We start from the raw sequence: 23,474 nt of genomic DNA, 5'->3' as shown, positions 1-23,474 counted from the left end.
GGAACACGGACAGCAGAATGCCCTTCTTGATGCCAAGCCACCCACGCGCTCAGCATGTGGGGACATGATGCCAATAGGCCATACAGCAGAAAAGGACCTCATTCCATCATTTAATCTGGTAAATCCACTTTAAATATCAGGACCACCACCTCCTGAGTATTTGTCATCCCACAAATTTTACTATTAATCTCTAAACACATTTCATTAATATTAATGAAAAAGATTGTCAGTCAATCCTAAGAGGCTTGAGCAGCCACCTCTTATCCTTCTGAGTACATGTCATCCCAGAGATTTTTCTGTTTTACTATTAATCTCTAAATCCATCCATCCATCCATTTTCCAACCCGCTGAATCCGAACACAGGGTCACGGGGGTCTGCTGGAGCCAATCCCAGCCAACACAGGGCAGGAACCAATCCTGGGCAGGGTGCCAACCCACCGCATGACACACACAAACACACCCACATGCCAAGCACACACTAGGGCCAATTTAGAATCGCCAATCCACCTACCCAGCATGTCTTTGGACTGTGGGAGGAAACCGGAGCGCCCGGAGGAAACCCACACAGACACGGGGAGAACATGCAAACTCCATGCAGGGAGGACCCGGGAAGCGAACCCAGGTCCCCAGGTCTCCCAACTGCGAGGCAGCAGCGCTACCCACTGCGCCACCGTGCCGCCCTAATCTCTAAATGAATTTCATTAATATTAATGAAGAGGATTGTCAGTCAATCCTAAGAGGCTGAGCAGCGACCTCTTATCCTTCTGAGTACATGTCATCCCAGAGATTTTTCTATTTTACTATTAATCTCTAAATGAATTTCATTAATATTAATGATGAGGATTGTCAGTCAATTCTAAGGGGCTCTGGCATATTTCCTCTATTTCCTGGCTGGCAGCCGGCCTGCAATCCACAATCAGAACACACATCCTACTGTTTTGAGCTGCGGCCTCCTCACCGCTGCCCTCCACCATAAGGTGTGCTTCAGCTTGTTATGTCACATAGGGGGGACTTATATGTGTGTCTCCCCACCTTTAACCGAGACAGAGCTGGAGCAGAAATCAGGATGGCAGCACAAATGTGGCCTCAAATCTAAAGTTCCTAAATGCCTGCCGACTCACATAAACAAACCACCTTCCCACCTGTGTCATCTGGCATGGAGGCCTGGTCGTTGTTCCTCTCCTTTTTGAACACAATGTTGCCCAGTTGTAGGACCGAAGAGACAATCTTGAGCATGGCTGGGTGGAAGGAAATGGCAAAGAGCATTAAGAAGAAAATGAGAACAGACCCCTGATTCATGCATCTCTCTGCAAGTTAAAATTGGCACACACAGGTAGAGCTAGCTAGCTCGTCAACTGCTGGCCCAGCCATGTGGACTGTGCGACACTCGGTGACCCTGAATGAGACCACCCCCAGATGTTCCCTCACCTGTCTGCTCCTCCTCAGTAAAGCCCATGATGGCCATGGCATCCAGCGTCTCGTCAAACATCTCGTTGTCCTGCTGTCCTGGAATGGGCACATGGCCAGCTGAGAGGAAGTGGTAGTTTGAGAAGCCTTCCAACAGGAGCTCACCTGAGAGAGGATGAGGAGGAGAAAGGAACCAAAGAAGAACTCAGTGCAAAGGGTTTAAAACAAGAAAAATAAACAGCGCAAGATGACTTTTCATAAAGTGCCTATGTGAAAGATGCTATATAAAATAACGACTCATGGATGGATGGATGAATGGATGGACACCAGAGCCTAAATTGTTGCAAACCTCTGAACAAATGATTGGTGCTTAAGACTGCACAAGCGGTGTCAGACATGGAAAACACAAAATGAAGTCAAAAAATCTATCTGTGTCACGTGATGGGTGACTATAAACAAGATGGACACAAGCATTAAAACTGCTACAAAATGGAGGTGAATGAGATAACCAACCACTTTTAAAATGCCACAGGGTCCCTGGGCTCTGCAGACAGGACCATAAGGACATTATAAACCCTTAAGTCTTTCATTCTGTCAATAATTTAGTGCCTTTCATTTATCTCTGTTTATCTGAAAGACAGGAGTTTCATGGTAAGCTTGTTCAAATCACTAATGATGGCTCAGGAGACTGGCGATGTGTTAAGTGTCGATTAGCATGTGCAAGTGAGAAGTTCACTGGACTCTGTACACACGACAGAAATGACCTGATAAACCTAAGCCATCCAGCCATCTTCTTAACCTGCTTATTCAGGGCATCGTTATGGGGCAGCTGGAACTTATCCCAGTAATCACTGGGCACAAGGCAGGGATGACACCTTAACGGGCACTGGTCCATTGCAGGGACAACATACACAGGCCAATTTAGCAACGGCACTTCAGCTAACCAGCAGGTTTTTGGACTGTGGGGGGAAACTGGACCACCCAGAAGAAACCCACACGGACTTTGGAAGAGCATGCAGACCCAAGATGTGAACCCCAGTCATCTTACTATTAGTCAGCAGTGCTACCACCATGTCAGCAGTCCTGTTATTATTTAGATCACGTCAACAAGAACATGTGAAGCGTCTTACTGCGTAGCTTGTCCCCAGCTCCAGCCAGCAGGTAATAGAAGATGTGGAAGGCTCGCTCTGTCTTGGCCTGCCGGATGCAACGAGACTTCTCCAGAAGGTCTGTCAGAGAATGAGTCAAGGCTAATTACTGTCAAAAGTAGAAATCGATCAATCAAAAGAGATGATACCAACCACACCTAAATGAACCTGAAACGAGGGAGCAGATGTTGGCAAACAAGTCCAAAATGTCTCCATCTGTCCATTACTGAAGCTGCTTATGCCAACTGCCCCCCCGAGAGTCCGAATTGAAATCTGACGTCAGCGTTCTTGCATAAACTTCAAACCTATGCAGTTGTTGCATGTGCACCCGTGTTAAACGTGGTCACTCCGATGCTGACTACCGGTGACTGTGGGCTGCATTTTAATGTGCTCAGTCTTAGGGCTGCTGCTGTGCCTCCGCTGTCTTTTCACCTTCCTTTTCTTTGTCTAATCCCCAGCCTTTTGCCATCTTTATGTTTTATTTGGTCTTTTGTATTTCCTGCCAGTGCCCTACCCTTAATGTTTCTGTTTGTAGGGGCAGAACCACTAATTAGATGAAGGTCCTATGCTGCCATATGTGTGTGATGGTATGTGGAGGGGACTGCAGACTCGAAATGCTTTGGCCAATCAGCACATCTGCATTCTCGTTATTCGTGAGCCCTCATCCCAGGACATGTAACTCCCAGGCTTGTATCTGTTGTGTGTCATTGTTACTTTGTTGATTTTGAGATTATCATATTTTATGCTATTTATGTCATTTTATGCTTTATACGCTGCTACTCCTTGCACTTTGTGGGTGTAGCCCATGGAGGTGACATCACACTGACATCACTGCTGCTGGCTCCTCCCTCTGCCAAAGAGGAGGAATCAGCCAGAGGCTCATTGACTTTCTTAGGAGTTTTTCTGTAATTATTGCTTCATTTTTTATTCTTTTGCTTCTGTTATTGGATTGTGTTTTGAGTCATTGTTGCCATGTAAATGCCTTTTTAGGTTATTTTTCCACCTTTGAGTATTTTATTATTCGTCCCTATTTTTTGCCAATAATAGATTTATAATTTATTATTTTCATTTATAACTACTACAGTTTGAATTGTCTGCACAAGCCAGAGTTTTTACAGATACTCCCCCCGTCAAGCATTTTTGTCAAGTTTGGAACTTCAGTGTATCTTTGAGCTTCTAAAGGCAGCTCCCCATTCCTAGGCCTGTGTAGGCCTCAGCCTGCATTTAGAAGTTTGTGACTTGGGGTGAGCCTCTTCTGGGCAGGCCACAGAAGGTCCAGATTTGGTTTTTTTTTGGGTCTTTCGCGATGTTTTTGACTTTATGAGTTACTACGGGGACATTATGAGTGGAAAATCCATTTGCAAATCATCTTTCTTACTTGAAGGTAATAAAAGAAAAACAGACTGCAAAACTTGTGAAAGCAACAATAAATAGCTACCCACTATGGTGCCCTTCTTCTTGAACCGGCTAATCAACTTTCATGATCATTACTCCCGTATGTTTTTGTAGCAATATTGTGTTATAGACTTTTTATGATTTATGATCATTCTGTAATGTTCTACCATTGATTGTTAGTAAAAGGGTCACCGTGACATTCACTTCACTTTTCTGAATTTTCTGCACAAAACCTGATCAGCCTTGGGTGGGTAAGACTGGCATGGACGGCAGTCACAATTTCACGCACAGAGTGCCCTCTTCAGGACAGCCCTCACCATGGCACTTAAAAGAGAAGGATACAGGTCTCGATGTTGGCTCCCACAATGTATCCGGTGACATCAAAGTTGATGCGGATGAATTTACCCTGAAACAGAAGAGAACAATTTACTTGGAACAAAGAAATACTCCAATATGCCCAGAGCAGAAATTGATAGTATCATTTATGACTTTTGACCTTGACACGTCATGGAATGTTTCCAGTTGTGGCCAGGGTGACTGGAGGCCCTGCGCAGAGGGATTGAAATGACTCAGGACATGGGCAGAATTCAACAAGGCCCTGCCAGACTCCATATGGGAGTACTGATGATAAAAGCCAATTAGCTGGTGCAAAAAGAAGGGAACCATTGGGGGTTGGTATGCCATACATGTGCACCTCATGCCCCAGAAGTGCAAAGAACTTGGGCACCAACACAAAGGGCAAATTCGTCAAGATCCTGGCACAGCATGGACTTCAGGGTAAGCAGAATCATGTGTGCTTCAGTTTCATCCCATTGTAATCATTTTCGGGGAAGAGTTTTTATTTTTCATTACTCTCTGTCGGCATCATCTCCCTGGCCCACCTATACTCACAAATCTGGATGAGTTGTCATTCTTTACAGTCTTGGCATTACCAAAGGCTTCCAGGATAGGGTTGGCCTGCAACAGCTGCTTCTCCAGCTCCCCCTGAAACAGTTGAGGATACAAAAGGTTAATAGGGCTTCATTGACAATGGGCTTCTGCTTGGTGCCAAATGGTGCCACTCTCGTCCACTGTTTATTAACTGGCAGGATCTGACTGCTAAGCTGTGAACTCAGACTCAAAAAAGATGATAAATGAAACAAAAAAAAAACAGCCTGATTTGTTTTTTTGCTCTCTTTGTGCATTATTTCCTCTGTTTTTATCTGTCATTTTTGGCATTAGTTGTATTTTTGCTAAATGTCTGGTTATGGCGCCTCTCCACTTGACATTTTTTGTCATTCCTTGGTGTGTAGTGCCCATAGCTATTTCTTATTTTCCACTTCCTCTTTATGTTGAACCTAAGGGGGTGGTCCCCCCATAAAGCAGTAGCTGAGGGACTCCCCACAGGTTTAGATGTCATGATTTTAGGGGTATATTTTGTTTTATTCACATTTTTATACTTTCTGTAAACATTATTATTGTTTGTTTGCAACTTAAACCACTTTACGCTGGTCATATCAGAAGACATATTACACCCCAGCCAAATGGTGAACAGGAATTTGAAATAAAAAAAAATAATTTGTAAGTGCTGGAGCCTTTGTTCTGGTCAATCCGGGACTCCTCCTCTGGCGCCTGTTTAAAGTGCCTTTTTTAATCTTTAATTTTCATTATCATTGTTTTGTTTTTTTTAAATTTGTTTTAGTAATTCATTGTTGGTTTAACTCTCTTATGTCATTTTCATTCTATTTGGTGATTATTTTGTATCTGTGTTTTTTGCATTCTCTTTGGCTCCTTGTATTTTGTGGGTGGATCCCAAAGAGGTTGGGTCACCTGTCCATCACCATCAAGGGACCGCCCCCAGCCCGTTATCTGAATTTAGTGTAACTGGGCATCTCTGTTTTCACCATTCTGATATTTCAAACACGACATTAACTGAAGCTTAAGAATGGAACAGTATTCATTGAAATAGTAAAGAAAGGCCTCATAAGTCATAGTAGAGAATTCTTTTTTAGCTTATATTGTACAAGAAGTTGCTTAGCACTTCTGCAACAACAGAAGCCAGAAAGTCTAAATAATGTTTGTGCTCCAGCTCTTTGATAATATTAAGCATGCCACCATCCATTTTTGAAATTCTGTAAAGTAAATCTTTAGATACAAATGAACATTGTTTTTCCTATAAGGGGGCCAGGTGTTTTTACAGTTTCCCTCTCCCCTTTCCAGTATTTTTCAGCCTCGGCTTCGTTTTAACCTGTGTTCATTTTTGGTTACTAGGCCTCATCTGGAGTCTTTTTGTTTAAGGTTCTGAGAGCCTGGCAGAATCATATCACACATGTGAAGTCGCACACTTCAACACGATGAGCGTATCAGTGAATTGCGGTAACAGCACTGTGTCCTGATATGATATTGTATTCAGAGATAGAATAGATAGCTAATTTTATTTAGCTAACTGTCCTTCTTTGAAGACGCAATAGAGGAAGCATATGAGTTTGTTTTTGACTATTTTCCTGTTTTTTTGTACTAAATTTTGTTTATAGAACTAAACTCTTCATTTATTTAAGATTTTTGGGTGTGCAAATCTTTTCAACGTGCAAGTTTTCTGTTTTCCCTTCCCCTGAAAGTAACTGGGAGGTTAACACCAGAGGTTTTCTCACTTACTTCTGATTCTGGAAGCGATTCCCACAGCTTGCCCAGTAGAGAATTAAAAGCCCTTCCGGCCAAACAGCCTCTGAATTTGGAGTTGGGAGTGCTGGACAAGGGCTCAACTCCCAGGAGGAAGGGACACCAGATGTGGAGAGAAGGCAGGCGAGGTAAAAAGAGAGTTTGGGTATATCTTACTGGGTTAAGGTAAACGAGTTAGACGTCCCATCCTACAGACAGGGGGGTCCATACTTGAAAGGTTTGGTGAGGCCAGTCGGTTTATTGTTTAGATCCTTTCAGATCTCCCTTTATTTGCCCCACTGTAATGTTTGTCCATTCAGTAAATAAAACATCATCTTCTTGAACCACTTCGGCCTCTTTAAGGGTATGGGGATGTCTCAAGAGTGCCCCCTACAGGTTACATCACTTTCACATAAAGTCCGTTTTGGTCAGTTTGAAGTGAGAAGTGATGTAATGTAAAGTCCGTCTACCCAGTAGTAAGGACTGATTGTACTCCTCTTTGCTTGGTGAACTGAGATGTATGGTGCCATCTTTGAAAGGCACTATATAAAGTAAAAGGTTGACTTACAGTTTGACAGAAGTGTAACTTTTTGCTAATGGGATGTTGAATGTGGCTGTTAAAGTGAGGTAGATGGGGGAGTGGGGCAGACAGGCTTGTCACTTGGACACACACACACACAGGCATGCAGATGTGACTGGTCACACACCAAAACCAGTGCTGTCCTGAGTTAAGTCTTTCATGCACCTTGGCGTCACAGATTTTTAATTTTTGAAATGAGGATGCACCACAGGGGGAAAAAAAATAGTTTTTCTTGTTTTTTGGACTTTTCAGGAGAGCACAAACACGGCACACATTAACACAACCAATCAGATGGGCCTATTGCCACCCCAGCCCACAAGGGTAGCGAGTTGGGGCGGCAATAGCCACACCTTCAACCTCTCAGTGCCGGGACGCTCGAGTGCAATGCTGTCCCACTAGCCCACCAGGGGGAGACACAATACTGCAGCACAACTTCAAGGAGCAGCAAAGGGTCAGAAGGACAGAGCAGGGGACACACCGAATCAGAGGACTTCACAGACAGAGACACCAGTACCTGGCAGCTGCAGTTATACAGATAAGGCAGGCTGACAGCCCAGCATGCACCCCCACAAACTCTGGTCAAGGGTCTGGCTGGCTGCCCACCCACACACATCAGAAAAAAAGTAGAGAGGAAAAGCAGAAAGAAAGTCTGTGTTTGTGTTCATATGTATAGTAACTGTACATGCGGTACACACTACATACCAACACATAAACAGCATTACATACTGTACATATATGTGTATCCGTCTGTGTACAGTATAGCACAGCAGATATAGCCAAATACAGCAGATAGGCTCACATTAACCAAATGAACAGTACAGAGTCTCACACATACACACAAATGTACTGTGTGCTTACTCTACACACCATTACAAATATACTTATGCAGTCACTCACACTTACAAGTGTCAAATAAAGTCTACAGTATATATTTAATACGAATACCGTATATGTGGAACACTGTAAGCTGTAGACACACTCGTATGAATGCAGGCAGCATGGCTGGTTTTAACCAGCAGGTGCCACTACTGTACAGACGCAGAAAGGAATGGCCAATAAAATACTAGGACTCTCCCAGCTCACTAGGGTCCCTTTATGTGGTGTACACTGGGGAGGACAGCCTATACTTGACCAACTACTCTCTGTGGTGGCCTTTGGTGACTACAGAAGTGAAGGACCACCTGAGAGCCACAAGAGGGAGCACCGAGCACATGGCCCCTTAGCTTTTATACAGTTTTGAAGAAATTCTTAGGAACCCTGGTTATTAGCTATTCAGAAGGTTTTTTAAAGCCTATGTGACAACAAGACATCTGAGTCGGTAGGTTTGAGAGGAAGGGGGGCAAGACTGGCACAAAACTCAACTGGCAGGTGGGAGAGAGGCCAGGGAGTGTTGGTGAGGATGATAACTGGGTATGCTTTGATGCCTATGGTTAAGTAGACCATTCAGCCCCCATTTCTGTTAGCTACCCCTTAAATATATATAATATATAGACATATATACAGGGCTATTCAAAATGAAAGAGCAGATTTCAAAAATGTATTTCAAGCAAACTGTATAAGACAGAAACAAATTCTGCACATCACAGTATATATATATATATATATATATATGGGCAGCTCAATACCTTCCCCGGGACGCTTGGTGGCAGCCTCCCTGCCGGACGGTGATCCCCCAGCCTAGCGCATGGCTCCAGGGGAGATGGAGTCCTCCACAGCCTGGTTGGGGGCTGGGATGGCCGCTAGGGGGAGCTGCATGGAGTCTGCAGCCCAGCTGGTCGAATCTTCAGCCCCACCCGGAAGTGCAATTAGAACCAGGTGGTCAAGCACCTGGAATGCTTTGGGTGGGTTATAAAAAGGGCCAGCCACCACCACTCAGAGAGCCAGGGTCGGGAGGAGGAGGACTAGGCCCTGCTGTCACCCATAGAGTGCAGGTTAGTATGAGGCACAACAAGATTACCTGAATCACAGAACCTTAGTAGGCAAACAGGAGCCTAGAGATTTAAAAGGCCACTGATGTAGTCCGGTGCAAGGCCATTTAAAGCTTTGTAGGTTATTAATAGAATTTTATATTCAATCCTGTAAGACACAGGGAGCCAGTGAAGGTGAAGCAGGATGGGTGTGATGTGCTCACTGTTGCTGGTTCGAGTAAGGACTCTTGCAGCAGAGTTTTGAATCAACTGGAGCTGTGATATAAGATTAGAAGGGCCACCTGCCAGCAGCAAGTTACAATAATCGATACGGGATGTGATAAAAGCAGGGACAAGTGTCTCAGCATTAGAAAAGGAGAGGAAGGAGCGAACACGGGATATGTTACGGAGGTGAAAGTAAGAAAGTTTCTTAATGTGATTTATGTGGGCGGAATAAGAAAGGGAGGAATCAAAAATGACACCAAGATTCCTTGCATCAGAAGAAGTACATATAGTGTATATGTGTTATGTACGTATATTTTCAGTATATATACTGTATATATATATATATATATGACAAACATATATATGAATTTACATATATACATATATTCCATTAATATACATACTCTGCCATATATACAGTACATATAGAAAACTCAGGTGGACACTGACACTTCAGCACTAATACAAGACCACTGTAAGGTTGCTATACAAGTAGACACACACACACACACACACACACTATACCACATATATGCATACATACAAATATGTGTAAGCTGTGTGTTTGAGGAGGCTTGTATTCACATACACACTATATAAATACACATACACACACATATATACAGTATATATACCCACACGCCCACAAGTAAATCGCCAGGCCATTCTTTTGCACTGCAGTATTGTTACCCCAAGAGGACACCACAACACACCATGCATATCTTTGACATCCAGGCACACTCGCCAGAATATACTCACGTATGCCAACTGGACTCCTTGCTGCTGCTATGTGGAGGAAACGTGGACACACAAGTGGTCAGAGTCTGGCATGTCTTGGCAGCTGTTGCACATTGGCTTGCTGGATCATGAAGGGTGATGACTCCTGGTCATTCATAAGCAGTGTGCGGAGACTGGCCATCTCGGCACATCAACATGTGGCCAGCTAAAGACGAAGCTTCTTGACCAAATTGGCCAACTTTAACCCTCCATAATCATTACATCCCAAGTGTTACAAAGTGCACATTCTATTTTTTAAGCTCATCAGACTATGACAATGGAGCTCTACCAGGAGGGGCTGTTTGTTCACCCACACACACGGCTGCCCCATTAACAATACTGGGCCCATTCCAGTACTTTGAAAATCTACAAACTGGCAGCCAGGGGTTGCTCTTTTAGAAATGGGCACAACACTCACTGTCAGACTGGTGTCCTTCTTCCCCTTGTGAGATGAGGCCACCACCGCCAGGTACTGGATGACTTTCTTCGTGTTCTCTGTCTTGCCAGCACCGGACTCACCTCTGGAGAATAAAAGCAGAAGGCAGAAAGAAGGTGAGAAAAGCCTGTGGACTACAAAGGGCGGTACTACTTGGGTTTGCTTTTAAGAGACTCCACCATTGGCCGGATCTACACAGACTGACAGCTCATGAACAGGAAATGTATATTTATCTACCCTGTCCAGTTTATTCACCTAGTTATTTTGTGAGAGTCACTGAACAGAAATACACATACGGAATATATGAGTGGAGTGGAGGGGAGAGGAGAGGAGGGCGCCTATCTTTGTGCGGCCTGGGAAATGAGCTTGGGGGGCCCTTATCAAAAAGGAAGAGGAACAACAGGTGACGGGTGTGACAAGAATAGAAAGAGAGAGCGAGAGAGAGAGAAGGAGCTGTACAAGCGTCCTGTCTCTGAATAAGAAATACATCAACAGGCAGACAGTGAAAGGCATGATCGATCGATCGATAGATAGATAGATAGATAGATAGATAGATAGATAGATAGATAGATAGATAGATAGATAGATAGATAGATAGATAGATAGATAGATAGATAGAAGGGATGCACCGATACCGAAACGGGTATCTGGTATCGGCCTCGATACATTTTCTAAAGTACTCGTACTCGTTAAAAGTCCCCCGATACCGGGGACCGATACCACGGTCTGAGAAATGTCTATGTGTGAGCGGCGTGTAAGGGGTTAATCACAGGCGCCGAGTGCCCGCCCCCAGGCCCCGGCTGCAGCTCAGAGCGGGGAGAAGGCGAGGCGAGACATGTCAGCCGTGTGGAACTATTTCAAAGTGAATGAAGACGACAAAACAAAGGCGGACTGCAAATTGTGCTCAGCGAAATTGTCCAGAGGAGGCTCAAAAGGTAGCGCATTTAAACACAAGTAATTTAATCAAGCACCCAAAATCCCAACACGACAACGAGTACAAAGAGTTTACCCACGCTTCTAAACCAACACAACCCACGCTGCAGCAAACTCTTGCAAGACGAGAGAAAATGTCCAGAGACAATCCACGTGCTGTGAAAATAACACAGGCAATTATCGAGTACATTGCATTGAGTGACCAGCCACTCTCGGAGGTAAAAAATGTGGGATTCCTGCGTCTCCTCCATGTTCTGCAGCCCAGATATGCTGTCCCAAGCCTCCGCTACATGACTGACACGGAGCTGCCTACACTACTAAACTACTGCAAGCCTCCTCTGCGTTTAGTTTCACCACGGATATTTGGACAAGCAGTGTTAGCCCCGTGTCGCTAATTAGCCTAACCTCCCAGTGGATAGACGAGAGTTTCACGCCGCAACGAGCCATATTACATGCGAAACAATTCCGCGGCTCGCACACCAGCCAGGCTATAGCGCATGTGTTTGAGGAAATGCTCCAGACATGGGGTATACCTAAAACATCAGTACATGTTGTGCTTCGTGACAATGCCAAAAACATGATTAAAGCCATGAATGACGCAGGGCTTCCAAGTCTGACGTGTGTCGCGCACACGCTCCAACTGGCTGTTCACGAGGGCTTATTAGCACAGAGGAGCATAGCTGATGCTATAGCAGTGGGGCGGAAAATAAAAAAAAACCTGCCACTCACTTTTTCTAAATAGGCTCCATTAAGTGAGTCGTCTTAGACTTGATATTAATACCTACCTCAGTTGCACTGACTGCCACAGTTCTATGTTGGTGGATGTTGTTAGTTTATTCAAATATTGTGCACTAAATAGCAAAGATGTTTATTAATGCCCCTTGTGTTGTCCAAAGCGGCAGAGTTAACAACAAACTGAAAAAAATACTTGAGTTGCACTGTCACTGTTTAAATTTTTTTTTATAATTATTTATTCTGTAATATGTTGCATACTACATGCTTTTCATTTTAAATAAATGTTCTTAATTCCAAACTAGTCCCTTGTTTTTTTTGTTAAATTATATGACTAAAGCTGTTACCTGTAAATTTAAATCATGTTTTTATTAAGTACTCGGTATCGGCAAGTACTGAAATGCAAGTACTCGTACTCATACTCCAAAAAAGTGGTATCGGTGCATCCCTAATAGATAGATAGATAGATAGATAGATAGATAGATAGATAGATAGATAGATAGATAGATAGATAGATAGATAGATAGATAGATAGATAGATAGATAGATAGATAGATAGATAGATAGATAGATAGATAGATAGATAGATAGATAGATAGATAGATAATCTCATGTCCAGTAAGATCCCCTCTGTGGCCGTTCCTCCTCTGGCCCGTTTCAGTTTTGTTGGCCACCAGATGGCTCACCATATCAACTCCATTAAAGGGTTACTGTGTCTGCCTCCACAGGGCTCGGAGCAGCAGCTGTCAGGTGAGCAGGGGGGCTGCCAACGGGCACCAGGATTCTGCATTCCTGCTGTCTGCTCTGCTTTTCCCATTGGCTGTTATCTCAATCATACATCACATGAGATTTAGGACTACTGGGAATTCTGCCTGAAGGGCTCCAGCTCCAGTGACCTAATAACATTATTATTATTATTTAGTTGACACCTTTACCCAAGGTGACTTGCAACATTTCAGATACAATTTCATGCATTTCTTTTGTTTTTCCAATTGCAGCACAGGCAGGTCAAGCGACTTGATTATGGTCACATAAGGCCATCCCCACCCAGAATCAGCTGGTAAATTTACGGCAGAAGTGATTACTAACTAAAGTTCATAAGGACCTCTTTGTCAAACTTTCAGGGTTGGAAAGGGCAGTGGGGGCCCAATCTAGTAGACAGGGGTGCGAGTTTTTTTTATGTAGTACCAGGGAATCAGATCAGTGCATCTCTCTATCCATCAATCTACAGTATTTTACTGTCCCTTTCATGACTGTCTATCTATCTGACTATCTATGAAATAATGAGTTTGCCATTTGTCTAACTATAATATAGGGCCTTTCATATCTACAGTATCAATCTATCTATCAATCATATGATGACTTTAAGCATACAGTACATCTGTCTATTATATAGTGTCTTTCACATCTACTCTATCTCAATAAATCCTTAGGACATGGGTCAGAAAAGCTCTGTACAGCTCCCAGATCCCTACAGCTGACATTTCCTAGCATCAGTAAACTCAGACTGATCCACTAGACATGTGGGCCGAGAATTTTAAACCTCCAGAAAGTTGGCGGTCATGAGAGTTTAAAGTCAAAATGCTCTGCACAGTCTGCAAATCCTGGGTTCAGACACCCAAGAAGCCTGATGGATGTAGAAAGCTTTGTTTGGACCATCCACATATCACAGGGTCATGAGGTCAAAGAGACCCTGGAACTGAGCACCTTGAAGGACAGGACAGATGACACTCAGTAAAGGTGTGACACGGAGGAGTGAAGGCATTCTGGCATCTGAAAGCTAAGACACCCAAAGGCAGGAGATGAGAACTGCGGCCAACTCCTGTGAGGCTGAAGGAATTTACAGGGAGGCCCACCGCTGGACTCCTGCAGCCCTGAACACCCCGACATAACCTTATATAGGCAGGTGACCCACATGCTGTAGGTGGAGCAATGGCTGAGGCAACAAGGAATGTAAACTGAAGACAGAAGAGCTGCTGCCCAGGGTAGATCACCACCTAATTAAAAAAGCATGGACAAAAGGAGACTGAGGGACGGTGGGTCTACATATACGGTGGGCCACAGCAATCAAAATGTGGTGATTTTAGGTGGGCAATGCCCTCATTTATAATGATTCCACAGGGGCACCCACCTCTGAGACCAAAATCTTCAAACAATTTTATATCTGACACACTTCAGTAGGAGTGGTCTAGTGGCGTAGCAGTTAGAGCAGCTGATGTATGGATCTGAATCCCCTCGCCACTGTCTGAAGAGCCATCACCAGAGCAGTCTTCCACTTCATCTGGGGCTCCAAGATGGACAGAGTCAAGCGGGCAGTCATGTACAAGGAACCCCAAAAGGGTGGGAAAGGCATCCCCGACATCCCCACCCTGCTCAGGGCCTTCTTTGCCTGCAACTGCATCCGCAGGACACTGACGGAGTACAGCAGCGGATCGTCCGGAAACTCCACATCCCGCTTCTTCCTCCTGCCAGTCTGGAAGAGGCTCGGCTGGGACAAGTGGGACAGCTCCTACCCTTACAACTGGGACACACCATGGTTCTACACGGATGTCGTCCGCTTCGTAAGGGATCACGGACTTCAGGGAGTAAAGCCGGACCTGTGGAAGCCGAAGACCATCTACAAGCTCATCAGAGCCAAAGACACGACGGAGACTATCGTAACCCTACCATCCGTGACAGCCACGGTGGTCTGGGAGAACATAGCCTCCAAGGAACTGACAAACAGGCACAGGGACCTGGCGTGGATGGCTGTGCGGGGGGGACTGCCTCTCCGCTCGTTCATGCACGCCAGGAATCTGTGCAGGTACAGACATTGTCTGTGGTGCATCCTGCGGGAAGAAGACGCACTGCACCTCTGCTGGGAATGCCCAGTGGCACAGTCACTCCTCGACGCCCTAGAAGAGGAACTGGAAGAGTCGGTACCCAGAGACAATCTTTCGCAGCATTTGGTGCTCTATGGACTTTTCCCGGGTACCCACTCGCTGGAAGCCACCGAGGAGGCATGGCATCTCATGTGCTGCGTGAAGGACGCTCTATGGGTCGCCAGGAACCGCCTCGTCCTCAGGAGGGAAAGGATGACAATCCAGGACTGCTGCAGATACATCCGCAGCCTCCTCAGAGACTATTCTATTCTGGACTCCTTCAAGAACTGAGGATATGCGAAGGCACCTCTCCCTCCAAGAGGTGTATTAATGTGACTTTTATTTTACTGCAGCCATTGGCAAAGCCCCCTCCTTGAGGACAAGCCTTCAAGGATGGGGACCAAGTCGAGACTGCAATAACTTGTAAAAAGTAATAGAATGTGGAACAGTATATTGAATGTAGTATTAAATGTTATCCAATTTGTAAACCAAATCTTATTACAGCTTGTAACATTGTAAAGGTTTTTTGTTTTGTTCATATATCTGAGCAATGTATATGTAAATAAGGTGTAGTAGTAATGGAGTAGTGTAGGACTGTATCAGACTATAGCTGAATACAGTCGTTTCTATCTGAATTTGTAAACAGTTATATATTGTAATTGTACTGGATTGTGTTTTATGTATATCATATATGTAAATAAAGTATATTTTTTCCAAAAAAAAAAAAAAAAAAAATGGATCTGAATCCTAGGCCTTGGCAGGGATTTCTGTTACATCTGCCCGGGTTTTCTTCCCACTCCTCCACACGTGTTCGGCAAGTTGACTGGTGTGTGTACATTGAGTGGCATACAGTATATAGGTACCCTGTCTGGGGCTGCTGCGGTACAATTTGGCCATTCTGTGACCCTAAGCTGGATGAAGTGGCACACTTTAGAGTAACAAATACATTGTGACAGAAGAATACAGAAAGCTTGAAGTGATACTCACGTGCACAGGATTGACTGGTCCTCACGATCTGGAAAGAAAACAAAAATGAGGTTTGGTTAGTCACTAAACTGGCACCTGACTGGCTGCTGAACACAAAAAGATTTGGCTCTGTCACACCCTCGGACACACCCCTGGCCACTCCCTCTGATGAAATCTCAGCTACACTCACCACCTGAGTCATCATCTGAGGCCATTCCTCCTTAAATACAGCCTGTTTAAGGAAGCATCCATGAGTCTCATTCAGTGAGCTGCACTCTGAGCCCATGGGTATCAAATTGTGAGCTTTTGTCCATAACCACAGTGTCTTTGCTAGATCTTCTGCCGCTTATTTTTGTCTGTTCAGTAATCTTACTTTACATTACTTGTTAACTTCAGAACACTGAGATCCAAGTTCTAAAAACACCTCTATCTACCCATGATTAGACTGATGCCCAACTGGTGTTTAACCATGCACGTGAAGGCTCAAAGGAGGGCAGCATGAGCACACAGGACATGATGGTCAGTGACCAGACACTGATATCGGCTTTGTAAGGGTGAAACACAAACATGGAAGGCTACACCAATAGATTCTGATAGGCTGCTGACAGTAAGTTGAATATGATTGGCTACTGAACACTCATTTGGAAAATGAAAGCAGCCTATTGAATATGACACGATTGGTTACTGCAAAGAAATCTGATTGGCTTCTAACGCGATTTGCTTCTAAGTACAAATCCGATTGGCTAATGAGTATCAACTGAATATACTTCTTATAAAAAAATATGATTGTTTAGAAGACATGAACCTGACAGCCTTGGAAGTTGAGATCATTTAGAACAGTGGCCACCATTAAAATAGTAATGGTGACTGGTCATCAGGGGAAACTGTGGTGACATTCGTCATTCGTACACGTCAGAGGGTCACCTTCCGGGATCATCAGAGGTATGCACTACCACTCCGGGACACAAGGGGGTGCTATAGCTGACAGCGTGGTTTCTTTATCCACTCACAGCTCAGAGAAACCACCCAGTGAGAGGAACTGATTCTGCCCCTTCCGGTCCAGTAACTAGAATGCCGAGACACTCTCGACAGGGGTGGTCTCAATCCAGGATGAGCAGACCGCTAGACGGAACCTCCACCCTGATGTGTGTGACCGCACTACAGAGCCTACCAGGCAATACTGCCTTGTTCTTCTGTTATTTACGCCATTGAGTGCCTGTTTATTTTCTCGACTGATTAATTAGGAAAAGGGGGGGGAAGCCGTTTGGCTGCAGCCCACCTGCAATGCTGCCATGCTCCATAGGTTGGGGAGTGCTGTGTTAGGCCACGGACCATCATTTGAATGGACTGGCTTATAAAGGCAAACCTAACTTGGTTAATGAATGCCAATTGCATAAGGACTGGTAACTGGGCACAAACTCCGCTGGGTACTAATTGCCAGTCAAGCTGCAGCGCTTGATTCTGATTGGGTACTCAACACAAACTGACTTTACCAATTTAAACTAGTTGAATCTAACTGGGGTGGCACGGTGCCTCTCAGTAAGGAGACCTGGTTTCGCTTCCCGGGTCCTCCCTGTGTGGAGTTTGCATGTTCTCCCCGTGTCTGTGTGGGTTTCCTCTGGGTGCTCCGGTTTCCTCCCACAGTCCAAAGACATGCAGGTTAAGTGCATTGGTGATCCTAAATTATCTCTAGTGTGTGCTTGGTGTGTGGGTGTGTGTGTGTGTGTCCTGCGGTGGGCTGGCACCCTGCTCGGGATTTGTTCCTGCCTTGCACCCTGTGCTGGCTGGGATTGGCTCCAGCAGACCCCCGTGACCCTGTGTTAGGATATAGCGGGTTGGACAATGACTGACTGACTGAATGTAACTGGCTACTTCTGACCAATGAAATGAGATCAGTTACTGAACATGAACTTGAGGCCCTCGTGAACACAAATCTGATTGGCTCATAACCAACAAGTAAATAGGTAAATGATCACCAGCTGAATCGGATTTGTTACTGAACACCAGGCGACTGGCTACATATCAAGTGGATTTCCTTTCATACGTCTCATCTAAAACATGACGTGTTTGGCCATTTAACAAAAATCAATTTAAACTGGCACCTCTGGCCATATTAAGGTCTATTATCATTAAAAGAGTAACTTCTAATGAAAATGAGACCACTAATGACCCACCTAATTGTACCAAAAATGTGTGTCAAGAGAAGCACCATAAAATACTGAAATACCATCTGGTCAAATGGTGCCTCGGGCACATGCCAGTGAATGAGGGGAACCCGTTTCTGAGGAGTCAGAGACTTCCTAAGTGAGGAACTGAACATGATGGACCTTCTCCGCAGTCCACCGCCTCTGCTTAGGGTTCAGTGAAAACTGCGCCCAGACTTTCTGGTGTGAGTTGCCAATTTCGTTTGCCGATTGTTCTGGAGGGGGCTCTTGGTCGCAGCTGCTGGAGGCAAGATGGCACTGGAATGAGGAGGAGCAGCAGGAACTTGTAGAGATGGGGATGACACTGAGTAAGAAATGGACATTTTTAAGCTTGTTTCTAAAAGAGGGTTTTTTTTTTGTAAAGCTGCAAACACATCCCAGTTATGATTGCCTTGTTTCTAGCATTTTCATTCAGGGTGTTGTCCTTGGCATCTGGGAAATGATGAGGAGAAAAAAAAAAAAAAAAAAGTCCTACGAGCCACCAGTGAGCCCAGCAGGCCAATAAACAGACAGAAGGAACTGCGAATCCAAACAAAATGAAGATGTAATCAAGGCAGCCAGCGGCAAAGACACAAGAAAAGGGGCGTCTTGGCAGATTCTCCTTTTAAGGCTGCAGCAGGACTGTGGGAACTGGGAGACCGCATCAAGCTGGGGGATTCAGGGAAGACATCTGGATGATCTAGCGAGCGTGTTGTGTGTCTCTGTGACATGGGGACAGTTTAGTGAAGATGCTAGGAGTCTAACGAAGAGGTCATGACTCTGCCACATCTGGATGGATGAGTGACGATGTCATGTGATGCTCTAGAATATGTTGAGTGTTTCAGTCCCCTCTGGGTGAAGCATTGAAGGTGCACATCTGGATAATCTAAACAGGACATGAGGTGTGTCCCGTCATATCTAGTTAGTTTAGTGAAAATGCTAGGGGCCTCACAACTTGGTGATTAAGAAAAAATGCCAAGGCTCCCTGCCATATCTGGTTAAGCTAGCAGAGATGTTAGGGGTCTTCATCACATCTGGATGAGTTAGTGAAGATGTTGTGTCTGTTCAATAGGTCATCTGTTTATAGTCACATCTGGGTGGTGAGGTGAAGGTGCCACGAGTCTCTTACACATCTGGCTAACCTAGCAGAGATGTTGAGGGTCTCTGTCACATCTGCATGGTTTACTGCACATGCTAGGGATCTCACATTTAGATGGCTTAAGGGAGTCTCTAATTTGGATGATCAAGAGACAATGTCATTTCTCTGTCACATCTGGATAATCTAGTGGAGATGTCACGTGTCTCTGTCGCATCTGGGTGATCTAACAAGCCTATTAGGTGTCTCTGTTGTCACATGGGAACATTTAAGCAAAAATGCTAGGAGTCTGACATCTGGATGTTGTAGTAGAGATGCTATAAGCCTCTCAGATCTGCATGATCCAGCCGAGATGTAGTGTTTCTGTCACATGTGTATGATTTGGTGAATATTTTACCCATTTCTTGAATAGATTATGTGTTTTGGCCAAATGTGAATGCTGAAGTGAAGATGTCATAAGTCTCTATTTGCATCTAGATGATCCACTAGAGATGCTGTATGTCTACGTCACATCTAGGTGATCAAGCAAGGCCTTCACGTTTCTCCGTCTCATTTGAGTGAAGATCCTATGAGTCTCACATCTGGATGATTTAGAGGAGATGCTATGAGTCACTCAAATCTGGATGATGTAGTAGATATGTTGTGTGTCTCTGTAACATCTGGATCATGGAGTGAGGGTACCATGAGTTTGACATCTGGATGTTGTAAACATGGACATGGTCAGGGTCAGACTTATGGTATTCCAGACAGTATCTGTGTGGTCTTTTCTTTGTGACCCTTTGGCCCAGTCTGAAGTCCACCAAATTCTAAGCCACTTTCAATTAAGGATATTTCTTTGCTCAGTTTAGCTTTCCCTCAACCCTGCCTTGTCTTCTCATCCCTGACGCTGCCACCAGTATGTTTCTCCATTGGAAAGGTTATTACCCGGGAGATGAGCAGTTCCTGGTTTTCTCCAGGCACAACACCTCATTAGACCACATAATCTCATTTCTTATAGTCTATGACTCCTAAATGGGCTTCCATGCGTCGTCTGACCACTCTGCCATAAAGCCCAGATTAACGGAGTATTGCAGTGATGGTTGTTCTTCTGTAAGTTTATTTCATCTCCACACAGTTCCTCTGGAGCTCAGTCAGACTGATCATCGGATTCTTGGTCACCTTCCTTACTAAAGCCCTTCTCTTCTGATTGCTCAGTTTGGTTGGGCATGCAGCTCTAGGAAGAGTTGTGGTTGTTCCACACTTCTTTCATTTAAGAATTATGGATGCCACTGAGCTTTTGAGAATTTTCAATGCTACAAAGATTTTTTTGTAGCCTTCCCCAGATCTTTGTCTCGGCACAATCCTGTCTCGTCAAGCAATTCCTTTGACTTCAGGGCTTGGTTTGCTCACTTGTGGGACCTTCTATTGACAGGCATGTGCCTTTCCTAAACAGGTCCAGTAAAATCTGCACCTGAGCCAAATTTAAGGGTCATAGCAAATGATTTAGACACTTGTGTCAATATGATATTCCAGCTTTTTATTTTTAATAAACTAGGGGGCTTTGCTCCCTGCTCACTTTGCTCGCGGACCCCCAGGTCTGCGCTACGCGCCTGCCACTTCACATCTCAGCCGCTTGTGTATGTGGATTTCACTTTCACCAAACAACAAATCTTTTAATTCTCGTGGATACGCCTCTTCATTGGGAAGAAACACTACTTGTCCCTGATGGCAACACGAATTATACATAAAGTTTAAATCCGAACAATATATTCAATCTCTTTTCGCTGTTCCGTTATTTCACTGAGTAATAATTTCCGTTTGTTTGTGCTAATGTGATCTTTACTATCATTTTTTTTGAGACTTTGAATTTTAGTAGTTTCATTATCTCTAACCTGCTCTGCATGTGTACCACGCCAACGTTTTTGAATTCTTTACGATGTTCTACTTTGTCATCTACTCTTTGTCTTTTATTTCCGGCCCTGGGCCTGGTTATATCTCTTGGCACAAAGTCTCGTCTCATGGTACTTGAAAGTATCTCTCTGAAAAAATCACATCTCATCCCAGGATTTTTTTATATAATAGAGAGATTTGCAAAAAGTAAAAAAAAATCCTGTTTTTGCTTTGTTATTTTGGGGTACTGAACATTCATTGACGAGGGTTAAAATGAATTGAAATGATTTCAGCATAAGGCTGCAATATAATTGCAAAATGTGTAAAATGGGTCCAAAGACTTTCTGAAGGTGCTATAATTCAAAAAGAGCTTTACAGTTAGGAAACTTAAACCCACATAAGAGAAAGCATTCTTCAGACTTTTTAGTGTGTGCTCACAATTTTGGGCAAAGTGTTGTCAATGATATCAGGCCATATATGGCCGTGCTGATGATGTCATCACATGTGATTTCTGTGACCCTGCCCCCTAGCAATGGGTCACTGCATCATAGCAACAGCTCAACAAAATGGTAGTGCCCATTAAAAACAAAATGGTGTCGCTGAGTTATCAAAACATAGCATTAGTAAAATTTGGCCAATTACAGAAAGAAAATAATAATAGATATAATAATAGCTCCAGCACAATCATCATCTTCATCACCAGGACAAGAAGTCACATAAAATAACGGAATAGTAAATTAGAAGGGCCGCAGACTCAACAGACCCCAGGCTGGCAGAGCTGACAACAGGGGGTTAAACAGATTGACGTAAGCGGTTTGAAATTTGACTGCCCGCACCAGGCACTGCCCACCGGTTGCCATAGTGCACTTGGCCACATCGCCTTATTTGATGTGCCGTCCAACATATCCTCACAGTTTCAATCTTAACGTGCTGCGTTTAGCCACACATCATCCCGGCCCACCTCTGGCTGCTCTGTAGCCCCCTTGAGGCAGGACGCTCACCTTGCAGCATGCTCCTGTAGGCGTTGTCGGCGATAGCATAGATGTGCGGGGGCACCTCGTGCCGTTTCTTCCCTTTATACATGTCGATGATCTTCTCCGAGTAGATGGGTAGCATTTTGTAAGGGTTCACCACTACGCAGAACAGGCCGGAGTAAGTCTGGGGTGGAAGAAGAACAACATCATCAGTGGACCCCCCCACAGCACATAATACAGACTGGTACTGACCCAGTCCCGGCCATCACTGCACAACCAGCCAAAGAAGGCTTGTAACAAGGAGAAAGAGTTTCCCACCCAACATCTAACCCTCTGACTTCAAGTCCAATGCCCCAGCTGTACTGCACTGTAATTCCACTTGTCCACAGTGTGGCGCTGGTCACTTAGCCAGGCCCAAACCTCCCTTCTGCTCACTCTGCAGCTTTTCACACTAAGATGAGCCCCAGCCAGTCCGCCCCCCATAAGCACTTGCGCTGTACTCCAGGAGAGCAGTGATGAGAGGCAAAGAGATTTTCACATGAGAGTTTGACCACAAAGCTGAACACTGGCATTCCTTACCTACTGGACCACAGAGCTTCATCTGACCTTTGACTGCCTGTCCCCATTCTCACCACACTCTCATGCTCTATGTGTCCATATGTGGCATATGACATTGGTACTCATGCCCCTTACTCAACATGCTCACGCAATCTGACTTTTCTTCTTGAGCCCCTTGCTGGACATGGCCGTGTAATTTGATTTTTCTCTCCCGTCACCATGTTGCTCTCTTGTCCACTCTGCACAGATCTCTGTCTTCCACCTCACTGAATGCTTCTGCTTTCTCATCGGAGCCCTCATACTGGACATCTTTGCTTGTGTCCTCATGTTGGTCACTCCTCATTCTCTGTCGTAACCCTCTGTTCTCACTAGCTGGACAGGACTGCTTCCTACCATTGTTGTCCTCATCTTAGACAGACCTTATTCTCAGTAGCCTCTTGCTGAAAGCCCGTTTTCTAGTTGGAGTCCATATACTGGACATCTCCGTCCGTGTCCTCTCTTTTGACTTTATTCACTGTGTCCACTAGCCGGACATGACTGCTCTGTCTTCTCTCTGTTCTTGTTGTCCTTATCTTGGACACCCCTTATTCTCAGAGGCCTCTTACGAAATGCCCCTGATTTCTAACCTGAGTCCATATACTGGACCCTCTTGTTTCTTTGTCCTCAGTTTCTGTATCCACTCGCTGGACATGACGGTTTCCTCTGCAGTCCCATACTAAGACCTCCTACTGGTCTAGTCTCCTGATTCTGTGTGTTCATGCTGGACTTTTCTTTCTTTGGCCTTACTCTC

The 23,474-nt window shown here is 44.7% G+C and overlaps 1 protein-coding gene across 4 annotated transcripts in view; it reads right to left on the bottom strand.

Annotated features, from left to right (window-relative positions):
* Positions 1-23,474, bottom strand: part of myh11b (myosin, heavy chain 11b, smooth muscle) — a 76,696-nt gene that overhangs the window by 41,911 nt on the left and 11,311 nt on the right. For 2 of the 4 annotated variants that reach the window (XM_051933997.1, XM_051933994.1), the window contains exons 3-11: positions 22,154-22,310; positions 16,026-16,053; positions 10,495-10,597; positions 10,059-10,085; positions 4,842-4,934; positions 4,293-4,356; positions 2,538-2,636; positions 1,429-1,572; positions 1,143-1,238 (exon numbers count right to left, since the gene is read on the bottom strand). In XM_051933997.1, coding sequence (XP_051789957.1) covers positions 1,143-1,238; positions 1,429-1,572; positions 2,538-2,636; positions 4,293-4,356; positions 4,842-4,934; positions 10,059-10,085; positions 10,495-10,597; positions 16,026-16,053; positions 22,154-22,310 — 811 coding nt within the window. The remainder of the gene's footprint in view (positions 1-1,142; positions 1,239-1,428; positions 1,573-2,537; positions 2,637-4,292; positions 4,357-4,841; positions 4,935-10,058; positions 10,086-10,494; positions 10,598-16,025; positions 16,054-22,153; positions 22,311-23,474) is intronic. The other 2 variants (XM_051933995.1, XM_051933996.1) reach the window with 2 other exon arrangements.

Source organism: Erpetoichthys calabaricus, chromosome 11, assembly GCF_900747795.2.
Source record: "Erpetoichthys calabaricus chromosome 11, fErpCal1.3, whole genome shotgun sequence".
NCBI classification, from domain to species: Eukaryota; Metazoa; Chordata; class Cladistia; order Polypteriformes; family Polypteridae; genus Erpetoichthys; species Erpetoichthys calabaricus.
Note: the sequence above shows the minus strand (reverse complement) of the source record. Positions and strands in the feature narration are given on the sequence as shown.